Source organism: Heterostelium album (genome assembly GCF_000004825.1).
Source record: "Heterostelium album PN500 unplaced genomic scaffold PPL_scaffold2, whole genome shotgun sequence".
NCBI lineage: Eukaryota > Evosea > Eumycetozoa > Acytosteliales > Acytosteliaceae > Heterostelium > Heterostelium album.
Window position 1 is genome coordinate 2,079,562 of NW_008805064.1, and position 20,715 is coordinate 2,100,276.

General features: G+C 31.5%; 8 protein-coding genes and 1 non-coding gene across 9 annotated transcripts; 5 read left to right on the top strand and 4 right to left on the bottom strand.

Moving 5' to 3' along the window:
* Positions 1–453: 453 nt before the first annotated feature.
* On the bottom strand, positions 454–4,619 carry mybH (myb domain-containing protein; the record flags this gene model as incomplete). The annotated part of the gene is made up of 4 exons (XM_020573116.1): positions 454–1,183; positions 1,254–1,483; positions 1,570–3,582; positions 3,672–4,619. The coding sequence occupies 4 exons, from the start codon at positions 4,617–4,619 to the stop codon at positions 454–456; spliced, it is 3,921 nt and encodes a 1,306-aa protein (XP_020437233.1).
* Positions 4,620–5,191: 572 nt separating this feature from the next.
* PPL_02123 (uncharacterized protein) lies at positions 5,192–5,998 on the top strand (the record flags this gene model as incomplete). Its single annotated transcript, XM_020573117.1, has 2 exons — positions 5,192–5,872; positions 5,966–5,998. 2 exons carry the CDS (start codon positions 5,192–5,194, stop codon positions 5,996–5,998), a joined length of 714 nt encoding a protein of 237 aa, XP_020437234.1.
* Positions 5,999–6,437: 439 nt separating this feature from the next.
* Positions 6,438–8,341, top strand: PPL_02124 (helicase superfamily 1 and 2 domain-containing protein; the record flags this gene model as incomplete). Its single annotated transcript, XM_020573118.1, has 4 exons — positions 6,438–7,127; positions 7,218–7,702; positions 7,807–7,990; positions 8,051–8,341. The coding sequence occupies 4 exons, from the start codon at positions 6,438–6,440 to the stop codon at positions 8,339–8,341; spliced, it is 1,650 nt and encodes a 549-aa protein (XP_020437235.1).
* A 110-nt stretch (positions 8,342–8,451) lies between these two features.
* On the bottom strand, positions 8,452–10,513 carry PPL_02125 (pepsin-like aspartic protease; the record flags this gene model as incomplete). The annotated part of the gene is made up of 4 exons (XM_020573119.1): positions 8,452–9,353; positions 9,438–9,792; positions 9,858–10,376; positions 10,484–10,513. 4 exons carry the CDS (start codon positions 10,511–10,513, stop codon positions 8,452–8,454), a joined length of 1,806 nt encoding a protein of 601 aa, XP_020437236.1.
* A 644-nt stretch (positions 10,514–11,157) lies between these two features.
* On the top strand, positions 11,158–11,693 carry PPL_02126 (uncharacterized protein; the record flags this gene model as incomplete). The annotated part of the gene is made up of 2 exons (XM_020573120.1): positions 11,158–11,384; positions 11,462–11,693. 2 exons carry the CDS (start codon positions 11,158–11,160, stop codon positions 11,691–11,693), a joined length of 459 nt encoding a protein of 152 aa, XP_020437237.1.
* Positions 11,694–14,053: 2,360 nt separating this feature from the next.
* Positions 14,054–14,127, bottom strand: PPL_02127. The gene has a single exon. It is a non-coding gene; the product is annotated as a tRNA-Val (tRNA).
* Positions 14,128–14,599: 472 nt separating this feature from the next.
* PPL_02128 (uncharacterized protein) lies at positions 14,600–14,956 on the top strand (the record flags this gene model as incomplete). Its single annotated transcript, XM_020573121.1, has 1 exon — positions 14,600–14,956. The coding sequence occupies one exon, from the start codon at positions 14,600–14,602 to the stop codon at positions 14,954–14,956; it is 357 nt and encodes a 118-aa protein (XP_020437238.1).
* Positions 14,957–15,060: 104 nt separating this feature from the next.
* PPL_02129 (uncharacterized protein) lies at positions 15,061–18,933 on the top strand (the record flags this gene model as incomplete). The annotated part of the gene is made up of 6 exons (XM_020573122.1): positions 15,061–15,086; positions 15,125–15,323; positions 15,405–15,443; positions 15,776–16,452; positions 16,508–17,204; positions 17,392–18,933. 6 exons carry the CDS (start codon positions 15,061–15,063, stop codon positions 18,931–18,933), a joined length of 3,180 nt encoding a protein of 1,059 aa, XP_020437239.1.
* A 149-nt stretch (positions 18,934–19,082) lies between these two features.
* elp4 (elongator complex protein 4) lies at positions 19,083–20,372 on the bottom strand (the record flags this gene model as incomplete). Its single annotated transcript, XM_020573123.1, has 1 exon — positions 19,083–20,372. The coding sequence occupies one exon, from the start codon at positions 20,370–20,372 to the stop codon at positions 19,083–19,085; it is 1,290 nt and encodes a 429-aa protein (XP_020437240.1).
* Positions 20,373–20,715: the final 343 nt, after the last annotated feature.

The following is a 20,715-nucleotide window of genomic DNA, read 5'->3' on the forward strand; positions in this document are numbered from 1 at the left end:
AAAAAAAAGATAAGATGAGTTGATTGTTTTTTATTTTTTTTTGTCATCGATTAATGCAAAAGATGTTTTGGTTAATGGGCGACTGTTTAGACAAAAAAAAAAACGAGTCCTCAGACAAATGTTGGTATTAATTTTCGAGTTATCATCGAGTGCTGGCGACACAAAGAAACAAAGAAAACAAACTATTACGGAATTTCTTTTTGTCCTGTGTAGCCGAGCTTCTTTAATATTGAATAAAATATTCTAAAATAATGATCAAAAGAGTTTTTATCTTTCACTATGACTAGATGTGTAATGATTGATTGCAGACACTTGTGATAAATATTTAATTAGTATCTGTTTTAAACTTCTTTATTATTATGATTAGTTAAATGAATTGAAAACAGTATGTTTATAAGTAAAACAATTTAAGGAAATCAATTATGTTTATTTTAAAGTACATATAGCAATGATTTAGAGTTGTACTTTGTATATTGATTCAGGTAGTAACCAATCTTCAACGATTGCAACAGGGCAATCTACATCGTTATGACTGTCTATGTTCATTGTAACTGAGTTATGATGGTGATGATGATGATGGTGGTTTGCAAATGGCGATGGTGGAACTGATGATGTTGATGCCGGTGAGAATAACAATGACGATGATGAAACTATTGCTGAAGGTATTATTATATTTGAATTATCATGATTATTGTTAATAATATTATTAGTACTGTCAATAATTTCATTATTTTCTTCTACTGATATCTTTGGTATAGTTAGGTTGTTTGTTGTTATTGTTGTTGCCGATGTAGTTGTGGTTGTTGTTGTTGTTGTTGAATCTTTAATATCAATATCTATTTCATTATCATTATCATTTTTATTATCATCATCATCATTATTATTATTAATATTGTTGTTGTTATCATTGTTAATATTTTCGTCTTTTGTTGTTGAAGAGAGAGTTGTGGATGAGGAAGAGGGGAATGGTGAAGGTTGAAAGCTACTACTGTTCGCATTGAGGAATCCTGCAAACAACACTCTTACTCTATCTAAAAACTTCTTGTTCAAGTCTGCTTGTTGTTCTTCGCTTGACTCTGGTGCTTGTACCAGCTCCAAACAACTTCTTATAGATGAGATCATCTTGTCTAAATAACTAAGTTTATAATCACCATATTTAAATATCTTTGATAAATCCATACGGCTAATTATGATTTTGTTTGTTAAAATTTACAATCCTTTTATAGGCGAATCTATATAACATCTATACATACAATTTATAACCGATATATGTCTTTTGAATAGATTCGATTTGGTCAAACAATAATTTATAGTTATAGCAATGAATGACAGACATCGGTAGTTCATATGGCATTCTGTGCATCTTGTTTTCCGATAGCTCTTGTGATATCGTTATATTCTTAAAGATTGAATCGATTTCACTATGATAGGGATTGATAATCACACCAATAAATGGTTCAATTTTATCTTTTAAATATAGTTTCTAAGAAGAGAGGAAGAAGAAGAGGTTGGTAACAAATAGGTAAGAAAAGAGAATTTATCATATAATTATTGTTGTGATTTACTTACTTGATATGCAGATTGTGTTTCAATATCTCTAAGTGATGGTATGGGTGGAAAGTTTGGATGTGAATGGTACCAACCGACCAACTCCAATGAATGAGACACTGCAAAGTCTTTGGCGGCAATCAAAGAGTGCGGATCCATATCACATTGAATATCGGATGACTTAGAGCTACAGGGAATGGCAATCTGTACAGCGATATGGCGTTTGGCATGGTCATAGTGTCCCGCTAACATTCCGATTACCTCTGTAGTTGCAATATGTGAATGTAGATCCATTATTGCCAGTGCATTTGTACTGATATCAAGAGTAAAAGGTGGTGTAGTAGATCTACTGCTACTGTTGTTGTTGTTGTTGTTGTTGTTATTGTCATCATCGTCGTTACCATTGAACTTTAAACACTCTATCAATGTAAATGGATCTAAAAGATAGTCATCGTATTCACTTCCACCGTTTGCGTTGTTGTTGTTGCCAGATGCACTGTTACTCTTACGAACGGTTCTCTTCTTTCTTGGATTCGAGGTGATCAACAGAGGTACACCGACAGCGCCATGCTCGTCACCGACACTACCACCGCTTCCACTACTGTTTCCACCGCTTAGCAATGAGAGAGCTTGTTTCATAGCGGCTTCCTCTTCATCTACCCAATCGCCATTGAGCAGTACCTTTCTCTTTCTCGAGCCTGTCACCGATAGAAAGTCAAACTTTTCAAACTGACCGATTGAATCATGACTATGATGATGATGATGATGACTATGATAATCACTATCATTATCATAATCATTATCACTACTATTACTATTGTTATTATTTACAGATGATTGTTGTTGTTGTTGTTGTTGTTTCTTCTTTGGTTTTGGTTTGTCAGCACTTGAACAACCAAAATTGATTACACCGATTGACTCTAGAAATTGATGAACTCGACCGATGGCATTGACATCACCACAATGAGTGATCTGCTTCCTTGCGATTGTTTTGGTCAGATAGTTTGGTTTTACACGTCGCCAATGAGCTACCAGCGCATTTCTAATCATCAAATATCTCTCTGGTGTCTTTGTAGGTGTACCTCTAAAAAACTCTGGACATCCCAACATCTCATCCTCACCAATCTCATCCTTTAGCAATATTCTTTCCTCTAACAAATGACTACCTATATAATCGTCGTCATCATCATCAACATCATTATTATTATTATTACTAACTGTACTATTATTATTATTATCATTAATCTTATTATTATTGTTCTTGTTATTCTTATTATTATCTTTATCTTTATCACTATTATCTGAATATCCAACTTCATAATTGAAATCATTTAAATTGTTACTATTATTATTTACATTATTATTATTATTTACATTATTATTATTATTATTACTATTATTGTTTTTATTACTATTACTATTAGTATCGTTATTATTATCATCGGTATCTATATCAATATCAATATCTATATCTTCTTCAACTATTGGTAAAATATTGTTGTTGTTACTATTTGATTGTTTGTTGATATCGGAAGGATCTGTATGTTCAATGACACAATGTTCAATTGGATCATTGTGTTCGATGACAACTTCATTATCAGATACATCTGAATCCTGTTGTTGTTGTTGTTGTTGTTGTTGCTGTTGTTTCTTCTTCTTTGTTGTCGTTGATGATGTCTTTGTTTTAGATTTTGTTGTCTTTTTTGTTGTTTGTGTTTGTGTTGGTATTGTTGTTGTTGTTGTTGTCTTTGTTTTTATATTTTTATTACTACTACTGTTATTATTATTATTATTCTTAATATTATCAATTTCACTTTCTTCAGAATCAGAATACTCCAATGATTCACTTCTCTTATTGTTGTTCTTTGTTGACTTTGTTTGTTGTTTTCTTTTCTTCTTTTCGAATTGATCTAAACTTTCACCAGCATCCTTCAGTTTCTTAAAGAATATTCTAGCATGATTCTTTACTTGACCAGAATTCCTTGTTTGAATGAACTTGGCAACATCAATCCAATTACTTCTACCATATATTTTCTATTTTATAGTTTCATATATATATATATATATATAAGTTTCACATATATTTGGAAAATAGATATTTATATTTATATTTATATACATACCATTCCTTCTAAAAATAGATTATGTTCTTCATCACTCCACGGTGTATTATGTGATGGTAATGTTGAATTTACTGAATTGTTTGAAGACGAAAGTGATGATGTTGTTGTTGAATTGGTTGAAGATGATAATGATGGTGACGATGATGATGATGATGATTGTTTACTTTTAACATTTAATCTATTATTATTATTATTATTATTATTATTATTATTATTTTTAATTTTAGGTGAGTTAACATTATTATTATTATTGTTATTTAACATTGCAATATGATCATCTAATGATTGATTATTCTTTTTAAGTTTATCATTGAATTTCTGAAAATGTGATTTAATTTGATCTGTGGTTTTTGTTGGTACTGATTCTTGTATTTTCTTATAGTCTTTTCCATATTGCTTATACGCCATAATAAATAGATATTGTTCTTGTTCTGACCATGGCATTCTAGTGGTAGTTCCGGTACCCGACTTTTTCTTTGATCCTGCTGCTGTTGTTGTTGTTGAATTGGTAGCAGATGTAGACGTTTTCATATGAACTGTTTTAGATCCTTCTTGTTTATATTTATGTTGTGGTGATGTGGATGTTGAAGTAGGCGTTGAACTAGATGTGGTTGTCACAGCCGCTTGTTGTTGAAATTGTAATTGTAATTGTAATTGCTGTTGTTGCTGAAGTTGTTGTAATTGTAATTGTTGTTGATGTTGCAATTGCAATTGTAATTGTTGTTGTTGCTGCAGAACCTCTTGTTGTTGTTGTAATTGAACATTATTATTATTATTGATATTTTTGTTATTATTATAAGACTCTGAATCAGATAATGATGAGGCATCGTCATCACTATCGGATACATCGCTACTTGAGTAACTACTACTACTATAGGTATAGCTATCACTATCACTATCAGAGTCACTATTATTATTGTTATTGTTATTATTATTATTTATATCCATTTTTAAAGTTTATTTTATTTTATTTGCAACAACATTATTTATAGATTAAAAGATATGATCGATCATTTAATTGAATCAATGAGTTCACTATTACTCTATATGCTATTGCGCTATTATTATTATTATTATTATTATTTTTAATATTAAATCTTTCTTAAATCATTGGTCAATCACGCAAAAAAAAAAAAGTGGAAAGGAAGTGCAGCAGACAACTTTCGTTGCTTGTAAAAAAACGAATAAAATTTGTTCATTTATTTATTTATTTGGTTTTTTTGTTTTTTTCGGTTTAGTGTGTAATTTGTTTTATTTTATTTTTTTTATAGGAGATACAACTTGAGAATAACTTCAGAAGAATTCATAACTCTTTTGACAAACCTATAATTAAACAAAAATCATTATTCATTTGTTTTTCATATGCACTCACTCTGTTTAAATAATTTGAATGTAATTTATAATTTGCTAGCTATTTTTATATAAATATTTTTTAACATGTATTAGAGTTTTATTATTATAACTATTATATATATATATTTTTAAATTTTAATTATTGTTATTGCTTTTATTTTATAAGAATGGATGAATATGATGGTTCATATCATTCAGTGGCAGTCACATCACTTCCCAAGATAGTTTCAAGAAAGAAACCACAACCACAACAACCACAATCTGAAAATGGAAAAGAGATTGGAACAGTAACAACAAATTCGATAAAGAAAGATAGTGAAACTATTACCAAACAACAACAACAATCGAATTATCATCATGTAGACGAAGCAACTGCTTTATTAGAGAGAAAAGAAACAATAGTAACATCAGCATCAGCATCAACAAAAGATAAAAACAACAAACAATCTGTTAACAATAATGAAAATGGTAATGTTATTGTTGATTTAGATAATCAATCTCAAGAGATTATCATTGCAGATACAGATCAAATCAGTAATGATAATAAGAAACAACAGACACTCGATCTAATTAGAGAACATTTCATTTGGACACCATTGTCAGAGAGAAACACCAATGATTTCGATGTATTTCTCGAGCAAAGAATCAAAGCTGCATTCAAGAACGACACTAAACCACGTGAACATCAATGGAAAACCATTCAGTCCATTGTCAAAGATCTTGCCTATCCGAAATACCAATCATCCTTTCAAAATGGAAAACGTTACAACTATCTCATCCAACATGCTGCCGGTTCTGGAAAGTCAATGACCATAGCAACTCTTGTCTATACTCTCTATAAATTAGAGGTAAGATTCAAAACAAAAAAACAAAACAAACTGCATATATATTAACTTAATATATACTTATATACTTTTACACTTTTTATAGATAAATAATAGATTGAAATTCGATACGATTGTTATTATGAATGATAGATCACAGTTGGATGCACAGCTCGGTGATGTCATCGTCAAGTTTCTCGAGGCGAACGGAGTGAAGAACTACTGTCGACCAAAGTCATCGAAGCAGTTGCAATACGAGATCTCACAGGGCAAGAACAGAATTGTGATTACGACGATGCAAAAGTTCTCACAGCTGTTGCCGAGCGCGAGAAAGTCGCAGTTGGACTCGAACGGACAGTACTCGGATTTCGCTTTCAAGACCAACTCGGTTGCCATTATCTCTGATGAAGCGCATCGTTCGCATGGCAAGTCGACCACCGAACGATTGCACGAGTTTCTCGTTGGAAATATCAAGCAGACCAGTCAGATCACCTACTTTAGTTTCACGTGTACACCGACACCGCAGTGTCTGGAGATGTTTGGTATCTGCACGGCCGGCCGAGACAAACGACCGTTCAACACCTACTCGATGGAGGATGCACTCAGCGACCGCCTGATTCTCGACGTGCTCGACGACTTCAAATCGCTGAATCTCAAGGAGACCGCCAGCCACAACCTTCAGCATCAACAGCAGCAACACTATCAACAGCAGTTACAACAGCAGCTGTTGGATTCATATAATCAATCGATTGATAGTTACGGTGGTAGTGCCACCGGTGGTGGTGGTGGTAGTAATGGTGGAATGTTGGAGCAATATAATTGGGAGGGTGACGACGATGACTATTACTACTATGAGGACAACGACAATGTTGCCGAGGAAGAACCGACACAGGACAAGAGTGCGATCCAAGAGAAGTCGATATTCATTTTGAATCACTTTATCGGCATGAAAAAGAAATACGATACAAAGGCATTCAAGTCGCGTGGTATGATTGTATGTTCCGGTAGAAAGAATCTGTTGGTTTATAAGAAAACCATCGATTCTATCATTGAAAAACTACCGTTAGCAGAGCAATTCGATACTATTGCTGCATTCTCACCGTTCTCAATCGATGGCAAGATGATACTAGAGTCTGATGTCAACGTCAATGGAAAGTACGCACATTTCGGTGCCGACAAGAATCGTGGTATCGTTAAAGCACTCCAAGAAGACAGACAAACTAAAATCAGATTATTAATCGTTGCCGATAAATTACAAACTGGTTTCGATGAACCATCTGTAAGTAATAATAATAATAATAATAATACTAATTATTATAATAATAAGGTTTTGTTAATGTTAACATGTTGTTTATTTAAATTTATATAGTTATCGATGATGTATATTGATAAAAAGATAAAAGGTGCAAATATTGTACAAACACTTAGTAGATTATCACGTATCTCTAATGAGAAGGAAAAGACAGCGATCGTAGACTTTGTGAATAGTGAGAGTGAAATTAAACAGGTGTTCCAGATCTACTCGAAATCGACGACGTTGAACGATCTTCAGGGCGAGGCTAATCTTATATCAAAGTTGCAGGTAGCAGCAGAGAATATCAAAGAGGTCTATGCCAACGAAAGAAATACAAAGTCGTTTGCTAAATCGATACAATTCCATCAGTCGAAAGGCAACAAAAAGTATATCGAGGTCGAGAACGACATTGAAGACTTTTTGAATATCTATTCAAAGTTGGATCGATCAGAGATTGCCGATATTCTCGCATCGATATCTTACAACATTGTTAAATCTGTAAAAGATGCATTGGATGAATTAAGAGAACAACAATTAAAAACAATTAAAGAGAATACATCGTATGTTTAACAATTAATAATAATAATAATATATACCATATAACTAATTAACAAACTAACTTAACTTATATATTCTTTTTTTATTTATCTATAATTAATTATAGTCATTATACAATTAGAGTTAGAATAGATACTTTAACTGATTTAGAAACAAAGAATACTTTGGAGTTATCACATCAGAATGTAGATTATGATGCTGATTTCGCAGCTTCTTTGTGGGCCGATAAGAAATCACCAAGCCCAGAGAAAAAGAGAGAATCAACTATACAAAGATTAAAACAAACAACTGTAAGTTATTGGCAATAATAGTGTAAATAGTATAAACTTAATTAACGTTAATCTATATAGAAACAATTAATGAGTCAACCACAATTACAACAACAACACCAACAACCACAAACACAACAACAACAACAAACATTACCAAGTTCAGGTAGTATAAAGACAAGTTCTTCTCTAATGGCATCATCTTCTTTCAGTTATAATGCATTCGGATCAACAGATGTTAAAAAGCCTGCTGCAGCACCTATCAATCGATCCGTTAGTGTTTGGTCAATGGCAAAGGAATCCAATCTTAAACGTCCAATGTTTCAACCTCAATTTCAACCAAGTTTAAAGAAACAAAAAGAAGAAACTTAACTTTCTTTAATTATAGCTTAATATATATATATAATAAATAGATGGAATAAGATAATTATTTTATATTATTATTTACACAATTTTATTTTATTTTTTATTTTTTATTTTGTTTATGTTATTTTCTCTTCATCAAAACCTGATATAGGTTGCGGAGCACCGAATAGCAACATTTCATAACTATCGAGATTATCTTTTTGTTTTTGAAGTTCTCTTCTTTTGTAGATTCTGTTGATGACGAATGCAGCACCAATCAAACCGATGATAATAAATAGTATGAGGAATGAAATGTAAGCGGTGGAGGTAGATGGCGCTGCAGGATGTAGCGTGACAGTCTTTAGATTCGATGCATGAAGATTCAGTTCTTTGGCAACTACATCCACTACGATATTACCACGATAGTTTGGCGAGATTGTTGCTATTGCAATACCATTCTCGTCGGTGGAGTTTGTAACAACGGTCGAACCACTAGGGTAAAAGAGTGCTTTACCCGATCGAATATTGAATTCGATATCGATGCCTCTCAAACTGTAGGCAGTACTTCCACCTCTGACTTTGGCCATGATCAAACCACTCTCTTTTGAGAGCAACACTACGTCCAACTCTAATTTCTCAGAGAATGTCGAGCAGTTGGCCGATGCCTTGGCGAAACCGATGCGCTGGTTTTGCTTATCGAAATGAATGTTGTAACCAATCAAACCCAAGTCACCAATGATAAAGTAGTTGTTGTCGACCGTACGCAATAAGAGTTCATAGCATTTCTCTTCTTCATTGTAAACCAAGTAGTTCTGAGGTAGTACTGAGAGGTGAAAGATCTCACCATCAGTATCGACAAACGAGATATTAAACTTTGGATAGTTTGGTATATCTTTTTCATCTATAAAAGCACAAGGGAATGAAGTATTCCAGAATGCACCATCCTGAAATCCAGCTAATGGGAACTTCTCATACATTGTATTTATCATATTGTTATATAATGGTGTTGGTATTACTATACTTGCTGATCCAGAATCAACTTTAATACATCAAGTTATATATAAGTTAAAAGTTAATATTTTAGATCGATTTGAATCAATATAATTGTATTTATATTACTTACTCCATGCATTATAAGTTGTATGTTCCAATTTATATTGACCGATATGAACTTGAGAGATGGTTAGATTGTATGTATATGGTTTTGCCACTGGAATGTATCGCATTGGTTCAACTATTAGCTCGGGATCGTAACCACCGATTTTGAATTGTCCACCATATCCCGATTCTCCAAAACACAAAGAGAATGAATTCGATAGATTATACTTTAAACTGATTTGTGTTAGAATATCTTCACCTGCAGTGTCATCAATCACTTTCGTACTCAATCCAAAGATTCCATCGAATGATCTTGGTGTATATACATCTGGTGCTGGACATTCTTTATATTGAAAAGCTAAGAGTAATATTTTGTTAACCTACAAAGTTTGAAATATCAATAAATATATTATATTATATACTTACATAATGATTCAGCAATAACATTACCGAAAATCGAATCAATTGAATAACCACCTATTCTAACAGTATCTTCAACCAATTGACTCATTAGGAATGATTTATCAACGAATTGCTCTGAGTAGATACAGTTGTCAGTCCTACAATGCACTTTACTATTCGGACTGTATTCTCTTTTATAGGTTGATTCTGCTTTGCTAGAGCAACGACATTTCGTTGGTCTATTCACTGCTGAGTAGAGGAAACAGTCTACCGATGGTATGTTTAGAGTTGCCGAGCCAGTATCCAACATCACCCTAAACGATTGTGAAGGATTACCAACCAATATAGAGATCGTGTAGACACCAACACGATAGCCAGCACCTATAAACGTACTATATCTCTCATCATTGTTATCAATAACACCATCGGTATCGATTGGATGGATATCAAATAATTTTCTATTTGAAAATGTATTTATAATTAAACTACTATTATTATCATTATCATTATTATTATAATTATTATTATTTATAAAATAATTTGTATTATTTCTATATCTATTCTTAAAATATCTATTATTATTATTACTATTAACAATTCTATTGAATCTAATTGAAGTATCGAGATGACATTGAACTTCAACCAAACAATAAAATAAAAAAATATTACAAAAATGGTTGGAATCTGAATTTTAATCATTTTTTTAATTTTATCCAATTCAAAGTTTTGCTATTGAACAGTGAAAATGAATAATAAATAAGAATGAAAAATATTAATTAAAGATATCTTTTAATTAAATATTTATTTATTATTTTGATGTTAATTTATTTTTTGTAAATCAATACGTACTACCCCTAAAAAAAAATAAATAAAAAAATTGTAGTGTTAGTAAAAATAAAACACTCTTTAATTGAAGTAGTATACAATTAATATTTTTTGTTTTTTCTTTGTTTAAAGAGAATGTTCATTTTTTTAATCTTAAGATTTACGTTTTTAGTTTTAAAATTATTTATTAATTTTTTTATTTGTTGAAAATTTAGAACAGAATTTATTTATCTATATAACAATGTTTTTTTTTTATGATTTTTTGATTGTACAATTACAGTATCGATATGATAATTTAAAAAAATTATAATAACTTACTACCAATAATATCTTTAAATTTAATTTAGTTCCAATTTTTATTGTTTTATGAATCGAAGAGAATAAAGAAATTATTTTTAAAAAACCTTTTTTACAACTGTGTCAACTTTGAAGCATATTAATTAATCAACAAAAATTTTTAAAAAAACAATAAATTCAAAACAAGTGATGGATTATTAGTGAAAAGAGAGAATAGCTAAATGGATAAATCATTATTATTTAAAATTCTAAATAATAAACCACTTAGAATGTTGATTGGAAAATATATAAATGCTAGTAAGAAAGAAGTTAGAAGATATAGATTAACAAAAGCAATGGCTGCAGTAGGATTAAGAATTAGATCAGATAGTAGATTATGTGCTCAATATATTGATGGAACACTTGGTGAAGAATGGACAATAGATGAAATTGTTCAAGAAATGGCAAAGTAAGTAAAAAAGTAGTAGCATTATTAATTATATATTGATTGGATTCTTGGTCGATTCTTATATGATCATTTTTTAGACTTCGATATTATTTCAAATTTTGTGGTTTACGTTCGACAATCAAAAAGATCAAAAAAGAAAGAGATGATAAAATAAATGAAAAAAGAGATTGGAATTTCATGTATGGTAGTCGTTGGAGTTATGAGCCAAGGGATCATCATTATGAATTCTCTGATAGTGATAATGATAATGATAGTGATGATAGTGACGATTATTACTTTAAAGAAGATAGCGATGAAATGTTAGAATAAATGAGAGTCCATTTGAAGAAGCAAAGAGAATAGTGGAACAGAAATATGGTATTCCTGTCAAATGGCCATGGCTGAATGAAAGTGGTCAGCCAAATGAAATTTATGGATCAGATGATGATAGTGTTTAAGTCAAGAAGAAGAGAAATTTAATGGTGTTGTTTTACTGTCAATATATTTTATCTACTTCTATTCCTCTTGATTTACTTGCATTTTTAGTGGCAAGAGAAGTGGTAATTTTGACTTGTTTTCATCAAGAAAAGTAGTGTTTTTTGTTTATAAATTATTTTGTTTAATTTTTAATACTTAAAATATATTTATATACAAAATATATATCTTTTTTTTTGAGGGATTTTTTTAGCAAAAAATGACAATTTCTTTTGTTTATTTTTTTTTATTTTTATTTTTAAGAAGTAAAAATTGTTTTAATTAATAATTATAATAATCAAAATAGCAATCATTTTGCACCATCCCAAAATAAAACTTAATATGACCTTTGATTGGTTACTGGTTATTTAAGTTTGGATTGTAAGTTACTGATACTGTTATTTATAATTAATTTCATTACTGATATCTGCTGTATATATTCATTTATGATAGATTCATTAGATAGTAGGTTGTTATCGTGGAGAGGAGTACCGCCAAAATAGGATTTACAATAGAATTTCCAGATTTGATGAAAGACAAGTGAAGCGAGAGAAGTGAAGTTGTCCTTTCTTCTAACCAACTGATACGCGTCTTCCATAGTCCAAACGAATCGTTAACCACCTGAAAGCTGTAAGGAATCAAGAATGGTGTTAAGATTGTATCTGTGCATAACTGCTCGACAATTAAAGAATGTATGGAAATATGGGTCAGAGCAGTATGTGAAGCACAGTTCACATTCTTTGTTTTGGTTGTAAGCCAATCCAGGTAGCGAACGGAGAAGAACCGGAAGACAGTGTTTCGTCCCCGCTCGTTGTATATTTTTTTTTTTTTTTGCAAAAAAAGATTTGTTGACTCATGATCAATCAACAAATTGCAGTTATTGATATTAACCTGCTAGTTCGTGTTTTATATTTTATATACATTCTCACACAGGCCGTGAGAAATAGCCAATAAAATATTATTATTATTATTTTTTATAGTTATTATTAATTCATAAGTTGAGTAGTACATCAAAAATCTGTGAAAACGGACAGAGGTTTCAAAATATCAAACAGTAATACATTTATTTATTATAGAAACTAATAAATATATTCTAAGATAGATCTTTAATAAAGATTAATTATTAGAAAAGAATTGAAACATTTACCATTAAAAAAAATAAAAAACAAAAATTAACTGTGCAATATTTCTGAAGTGATAAAATATTTTTTATTTATATACATTTAAATTGATTTAAAAGAAAACAATTAATAGTATGTCCAATAAACTTGGTTAAGGATTACTTGATTCATATAGTGATTGGCAGTACTCCGGTGTCTTTTCATATCACCACTATTAACATTATTTAAGAGCTCTATTGAGTTTAGAATGAATGACATCTAGTATATATATTTATCTCAAGAATACCCAAGAATTTTAAAAAACATTCAGGTCCTTACTGGTTTGTTTAAATATCAAATTTAATTAAGAATGCATTTTATGTAAACAATATTATGAGTTTTAGTATATTGATGACAAGTGAGATGTCTTGTACAGTTGTGGAATATACTAAAATTAGTTAAACAATATTATTTATTCGTCGATCTATAAAATTTCTAAAAAATCTGGGAATCTAGAGTTTAAGATAGATTGTCTAAGTATCCAGTTCCATATTAACTTAATGAGAGAAAAGATTGAATTTGAATCTACCACTTTCAACTTAATGATAGAATATTAGTTGTTCTATAATCGGGAACTCCTTTAAAGAATAACCTTTCTTTATACTTTACTCTCCTTGTTTTATTTTCGTTTCATCTGTTAAATTACTTTTCTAAAAAACAATATCCTTGTTTATGTAAAATCAGCTAAAAACCTTTACATTTTGAATATGAAGAAGAGTCTAAAAGGTTTTTTTTTGAATTATTTCTGAAAGTAATTCCTTTATAATTCTTCTAATAATGTTATTGATTTATAATTTGAAAAATATATTGTTATCCTTTTTTTTTATTGATTTAATTGTTTTTTAAAATTTTTTTTAAATTTTATTTTATATAATTGTAATCTTTTAAATATATACTCTTTTTATACATATAGTATTTGTGTTCAGTGCTGATTTTGTTTTTGCTTCAATTAACTTTATCTTTTTTTAGCACTGAATCTTTTTGAGTATTGCCAATAATCATTACAAATTTTAAACCTTGTTGCGCGCATTTTCCCCGATAAATCTTTAAAATTTATATCAAGAATGGGAATCGAACCCATGACCCAAACCGTGTTAAGGTTTTGTGATAACCAACTACACCATCCTGACTTTACATGAGAAGAATGAGTAAATTACCTACAATAATTTGAGATATTATCTAATTTTTTAATTAAAAAGAATCTGTAAGTACTTTTTGCTTTGGAAACTGATTGAATTATTGACTATGATATCTTTCCTTTAATTAATTATAATTCGATCATTTTCAATCTTTTCTTGGAAGCGAGCACAATTTATTTTTTAAATTTTCGACAGCATATCGTCGTTTTTTATTTCTCTCTTTATTGTGATGATACTCAGCATCAGTATAATTATACTTGTTCATATGCCCTGACTTGAAGTAGCGCACTACAAGTTAAATACATTTGACACATTTATATTAACAATAAACAATATATTATATAAATAAGATAGATAGGTAGATAGATAGATAGAGCAGTTGTTTTGAATTTCAGAGAGTTGTTACAAATTCAATCGATCGATCAAAAGAGTAATATCATTGCTTCTATCATAGATCAAGGTGATGGAGTGTAACAAAGATGAAGCAGTCAGAGCGCGGCGTTTGGGCGAGCAATACCTAACCAAAAATGACTTTTCAAAAGCTTTGAATCTATTTATGAAATCGAAACGATTGTATCCTACCGATGGTATCGATGATTTAATATCAACAGTAGAACAACAACAACATCATCATCAACAACAATATAATTCAACAGATCAGCAGCAGCCACAACAACAACAAACAGAACAACAATACAATAACAATAGTAGTTCAACACAATCAAATTTTAATGATAATGTTCAACAACCACATGCATCTATAGTATCTCCACAACAACAGCAACAACAACCACCACCAACACCCTTCGAATTCCAATAACAATAACAATAGCTACACTGATGAAAGTCTATATATCGTAAAGATGGTATTGGAGAGTAAAACAAACTTTTCAAAGCTATCACTTACAAACAAGTGTACAGACAATGAAATTCTTAAGATGTACAAGAAGGTTTGTATTACCAAATCATTATATTTATATTAATCTAGATTTCAATTTAATATTAACATATTTAAAAACAAACAGTTGGTGGTATTATTACATCCTGACAAGAATAAAGCACCCGGTTCTCAACAAGCATTCAACGAGATTACAAATGCTAAAAATATATTGTTGGATAAAGATAAGCGATTTCAATATGAAAAGTCATTATCAAGTAAAAATATACAAGATGATGATAGAGTTAATGTAAGTTTTATTATTTAATGTTTATTATTTTATTGATTGATTGTGGTTGGTTATTTATTTACTATTGATTTTTATTATTAGTTGTTATGTCCAAATGTAATTTGTCAAATGACAAATGTTGTAATGGCAAGATTACATAATGAATATCAAAACGGTCAAACCAGGCTAGAGTGTTTCTATTGTAAGCAGATGTTTGCGATGATCAGGTGTATACATTGTAGCTCCAGTTTCGTTTTGGGACCTAATTTCTTGAAACTCAATGGTAAACATGTTAAATGCACCAATACCAGTTGTGTGCGCCAATTCCTATTGGTGTTCCCAAGGCGAACCGTCAAGATAACGCCACCACCCAACAACTTTCTCACCTCATCAAAGCATAGTATGATCTCTAAAAAGAAAGAAGAGAAGGAAATAGAAGAAGAAGATTGGTATACAAATCTATTGAAAATGAGAGAACAAAATACTCAACAACAAGCTCAACAACAAGTTCAACAAAGAGAAATAGAGATACAACAACAACAACAAATACAACAAATACTACAACAGAAGGAAAGAGAATTACAAGAGCAATTGCAAAGACAAAGAGAGAGAGAACTTCAAGAACAGCAACAGCAAAGAGAAATAGAGTTACAGAAACAAAGAGAAGCAGTGTTACAACTAAGGAGGGAAAGAGAGTTACAAGAGCAAAGACTGAGAGAGGCGCAAGAACTGCAACAACTGAGAGAAAGAGAAAGAGAGTTACAACTACAAAGAGAGAAAGAGTTGAAAGAACAGCAGAGAGTGTTAGAGTTGCAACAACAACAACAACAACTGAGAGAGTTAGAGATAATGAAACAAAGGGAATTGGAGGTACAAGAACAAAGAGAAAGGGAGTTACTCGCGCACCGAGAGTTTATGTTGCAAAGAGAGAAAGACGTACAACTGCAGAAGGAGAAGGAGATGCAAGCACTCAGAGAGAAGAACAGAGAGAAACGACTACTTCAACAGAAACAATGGATAGAGATACAAAAGGAGAAAGAGTTGAAGAAGAAGCAGGATTTGGATCAGTATCAACAACAAATGGAAAGAGACTTGCAAGCACAGAAAGATATAGAAGCAGCACAACAACAACGACAACAACAATCACAGTGTAAATCACATGAAGAAATCGATTATGATTCTATTTTTAATATTTCACAACAGAGTAACATCAACAATGATGATCTGATACAAAGCGATGATGATAATAATAATATACATTCGTCAGCGACACAACACAACACCGCCAACATCAATAACATTAAAAACACAGAGAAGTCATCACCTCCTATTATTATTGATGCAGATAGTTTAGATTTGGGTGATATCTTTACACCAAACAAAGTTACCACCAAACTACAATCTCAACAATCATCTACTCAAAATAATAATAGCAATAACAATAACAACAATAACAATAGTAATAGTAATAATAATACCAAAATACCATCACCTACACCCAGAATCTTAAAGCCATTATCTATCAACAGATCACAACCATCAAGCACTAGTCCAAATAACAACAATAATAACATTAATAGAAATAATAACAATAACAATGAACTTAACTTTGTATATAAACAACCAAAAGTTAAAGATTTATTTAGATCTACGATACCATCTACAACACCAACAGCAACAACAACAACTATACATGACACACCCAACAACAATTACAATTATAGTAATAATAATAATGGTGATATTAGTGAAGAAGAACCAGAGTTATGGCCACCAAAGCCAGTGTTTTGTCACATAAATCAAGATGAAGACAACACCAGTGATTTGAGTAAGAAGAAGCAAAAGAAATCAGATCAGAGTCCAAAATCTGCAGATATCGCTAGTTTCCTTAGCAAAGTTAAAGTTGATCCTCCAACTACTACATACAAACCAAATAATAATAATAATAATAATAATAATAATATATAATAATAATAATAATAATAATAATAATAATAATGTAAATTCAACAAATATTAATAATAATAATAATAATAATAATAATAATAATAATAATAATAATAATAATAACAAATCAATTGAATTGGAGGATGTCGATGATATTTTTGGTGAAAATCAAATTTGGTCACAAACATCAATTGTTTCTCCAATCAAAGTTAGAAATACAACATCAACAAATAATAATAGTAAAAGCAATAGTAATAATAATAATAATAATAGTAATAGTACAAAATCAACACAGAGTAGCAGTTACAGTGGTAGTGGTAGTGGATACGAAGAAAGCTCAGGTTCCAATCGATATATGGACGATGACCTTAATTATACAAACGAATATGGCGATGAAGAGTTCAATCTTATGAGTGAGTTCCAACACCAATTCGAATATGCCAAGTTCAATGAGTCTGTTAGTGAAGATATGATGAATATTAGTGCTGAACCGACAACAACAACTACTACTACTACTACTTCAACATCAGTAGATTCAACCAGTGATCGCTTCTTGAATGATTTAGATATTGGTAAACAATCAAAAGAAGATGACGAGTTTGAATTAAAGAGAAAGAACGTAGATCTAGACCGTAATACCAATGTACAGAAGTTCAAGAAACAAAAGGTAGATAATGTCAAAGATAAGGACAAAAATAGAGAAAGAGAAAGAGAGGAGAAGGAAAAGGAGAAGGAGAAGGAGAAGGAAAAGGAAAAGAGAGATAAAGAGAAAGATAAAAGAAGAGATAACGAGAAAGATAGTAGAAAGAAGGAGAAGGAAAAGAAAGAAGAAAAGGAAAGGAAAGATAAAGAGAGAAGAAGTAAGGAGAAAGAGAAAGAGAGGGAAAAAGAGAAGGAGAAGGAAAAGGGAAAGGATAAGAAATCAAAGAAAGATAAGTTGAAGTTTAAACATTCAGATGATGACAATGATTATGATGATGCTGAAGATGATCAAGACGATTTCAATCATGAAAAGTCAGCACCAAGTAAGAAGAGACAGAAGATCGATGATTCTGATGATTTTAATCAAACACCAACTTTGGATAAAGTTAAAGATAAAAAGAAGAAGAAAAAGTCATTAGACGAATCATTTACAGCTACATCTACATCGACATCATCATCTACTTCTTCTAGAAAGAGAGCTGTCTTGAGTGATGACGAATCCACAGTCAAACAATCAACCGACAAAAAGAAGAAGTTAGATCACCAACCACAACAACCAACAACCAGTGCTACACCAACCAAGAAACGACAATCAACTAACAACAGCGCAGTAGATACAAATACAACAACAACATCTACACCAAATAAGAAAAAGAAAGAGGATAAAGAAAAAGATAAAGATAGAGAAAAAGAAAAGGAAAAGGAAAAGGAAAAAGAAAAAGAAAAAGAGATGGAATTGAAAAGAAAGCATCAAATGGAATCATTCAATCAAGAAGATGAAGCGGATTCAGATGACCAAGATTTCATTCCAAAGAAGAGATCGAAACATTCACCATCAAAGAACAACTCAACACACGACAATAAGATTCCAGGTGTCACAACAACAAAGAGATCTTCAACCTCCAAAAAGATTTCTACCAGCACAAGTTTAAACCAACCAAAGATATATGATTACTTTAAAGTTCAAAACAAAGTAAAATAAAGTAAATAAGTTTATTTTTATTCGAATAAAAACTCATCATCAACCTTATCGTATTGTATTAAAAATCCAATCAATATTTACAAAAATAGACTATTATTAATTAGTAGTGCTTGTTGTCGACAACACCTCTATGAACAACTTAATTTAAATTAGAAATCCATTGGATTAACTTTATTTCCTCCAGATGAACAAAGTAATCCACTACCGGATTTCATCTTACTGACTAGATCGGCACCGGCTTTTGCTTGGTTAACGTTGTTTGTGTTGGTAGCGTCGCCTTCACGTGAGAGTTCTGGTGGCAAATGTATGGTTTCAATACACATCTTTCTTCGTTTCATTTTGAAAACATAATTTAAAACATTGGGATGGTAAGACAATGAGAGTGTGTTGAGTTTGGCAATCTTTCTGATGTTGAATAATCCGAGGTAGTCTGAGAAGGCCGCTGGTGTTTCACCACCGAGACCGGTGAACGAGTTGATAGCCACGACGTTATCACAGAGATGTGCCATCTTGGCGACAAACGACTGACTGTAGATATGTGTTGGAACGGTTACTACTGCGACTGCCAGTGACGACCTCAGCAAACCTTTGAGAGCGTGTAGAAATTCAACGACACCGTCGACGTCGTTCGACCAGAGTGGCGTGGCGAACGACTGTAGCGCCAGACGCAAGATTCTTGGCGCGCCACCAATATCGCTTGCAGCCGATGCTTCTTGATTGTATTTACGAACCAATTCTCTTATCTCAATGAATAGATTACGATAGGGAGATGAACCTTCTACTTGCTGCGCGCCAGCCGACGAATACGTTAGGGTGTGCATATGTTCCGGTTGGAACGATTGAATGTTCATCTTTCTGGTGAAGTCGTAGGAGTGACAGTAGTTGTTATTTGCGGTGGAACGTTCACGTTTCTTTGCATTCTCGGCATCGATATAGGTCTGATAACGCCATGCAATTTTCAAGTCGGATTCACCGGTGTTGCTTGCTCCAGACTTTTCGCGTTGTGCAAGCAAGTCTGCTTCTTCATCTTCTTTCTGTTCCTGTTCGTTTAGACGTGCCGGCAGTTTGTTTAGCACTTCAAAAGCGTCGAGACCGACCAACGACGAGAAGAATGTACCGTGATTCTGCACGACACCCTCTGCCAAAAAGTATTTCAAAAGAAACATGTAGTAGCTGCTATTGACATCCTCCTCAATCATGAGAATACTACCCACTGGAATACCACCACCCATGATCTCGTCTAGATCATTCAAACCGGTGGAAGTGAGAAGATTTCCATTTTGAATCGATAGTTTACAACCATTTGGTAACTTCTTTTGGTGTTGAACTTGTTGTTGTTGTTGTTGTTGTTGTCCACCTGCACCACCAGCTAACGATGATGATGCTACAGCAGGTATCTTTCTTGTGAATGTAGTTGGTTGTCTTACTGTATTACTCATGATAATAATATCATATTAATTCAATTAAATAAATAAATAAATATATAGATATTAATAATAGTATTCAAGAAAATTAGAGAAAAAGTAATTAAAATAAAAAACGAAAAAAAAAAAAAAAAAAAAAACAAATAATCACACACACACCCTATGACATCACACCACCAAATAAACACACCAAACAAACAAAGTTCACTAAACATATTTGTAATAAGATAGAATATGTGAACACATGATCTTTAGATAAAGCTTGAATGATTCCTTGTAGATATACTAGTTTTAGATGAAGTTAATTTAATAAAATCTTTATTTTCTATATAGTGGATCGATCTGATCTTAACAATAG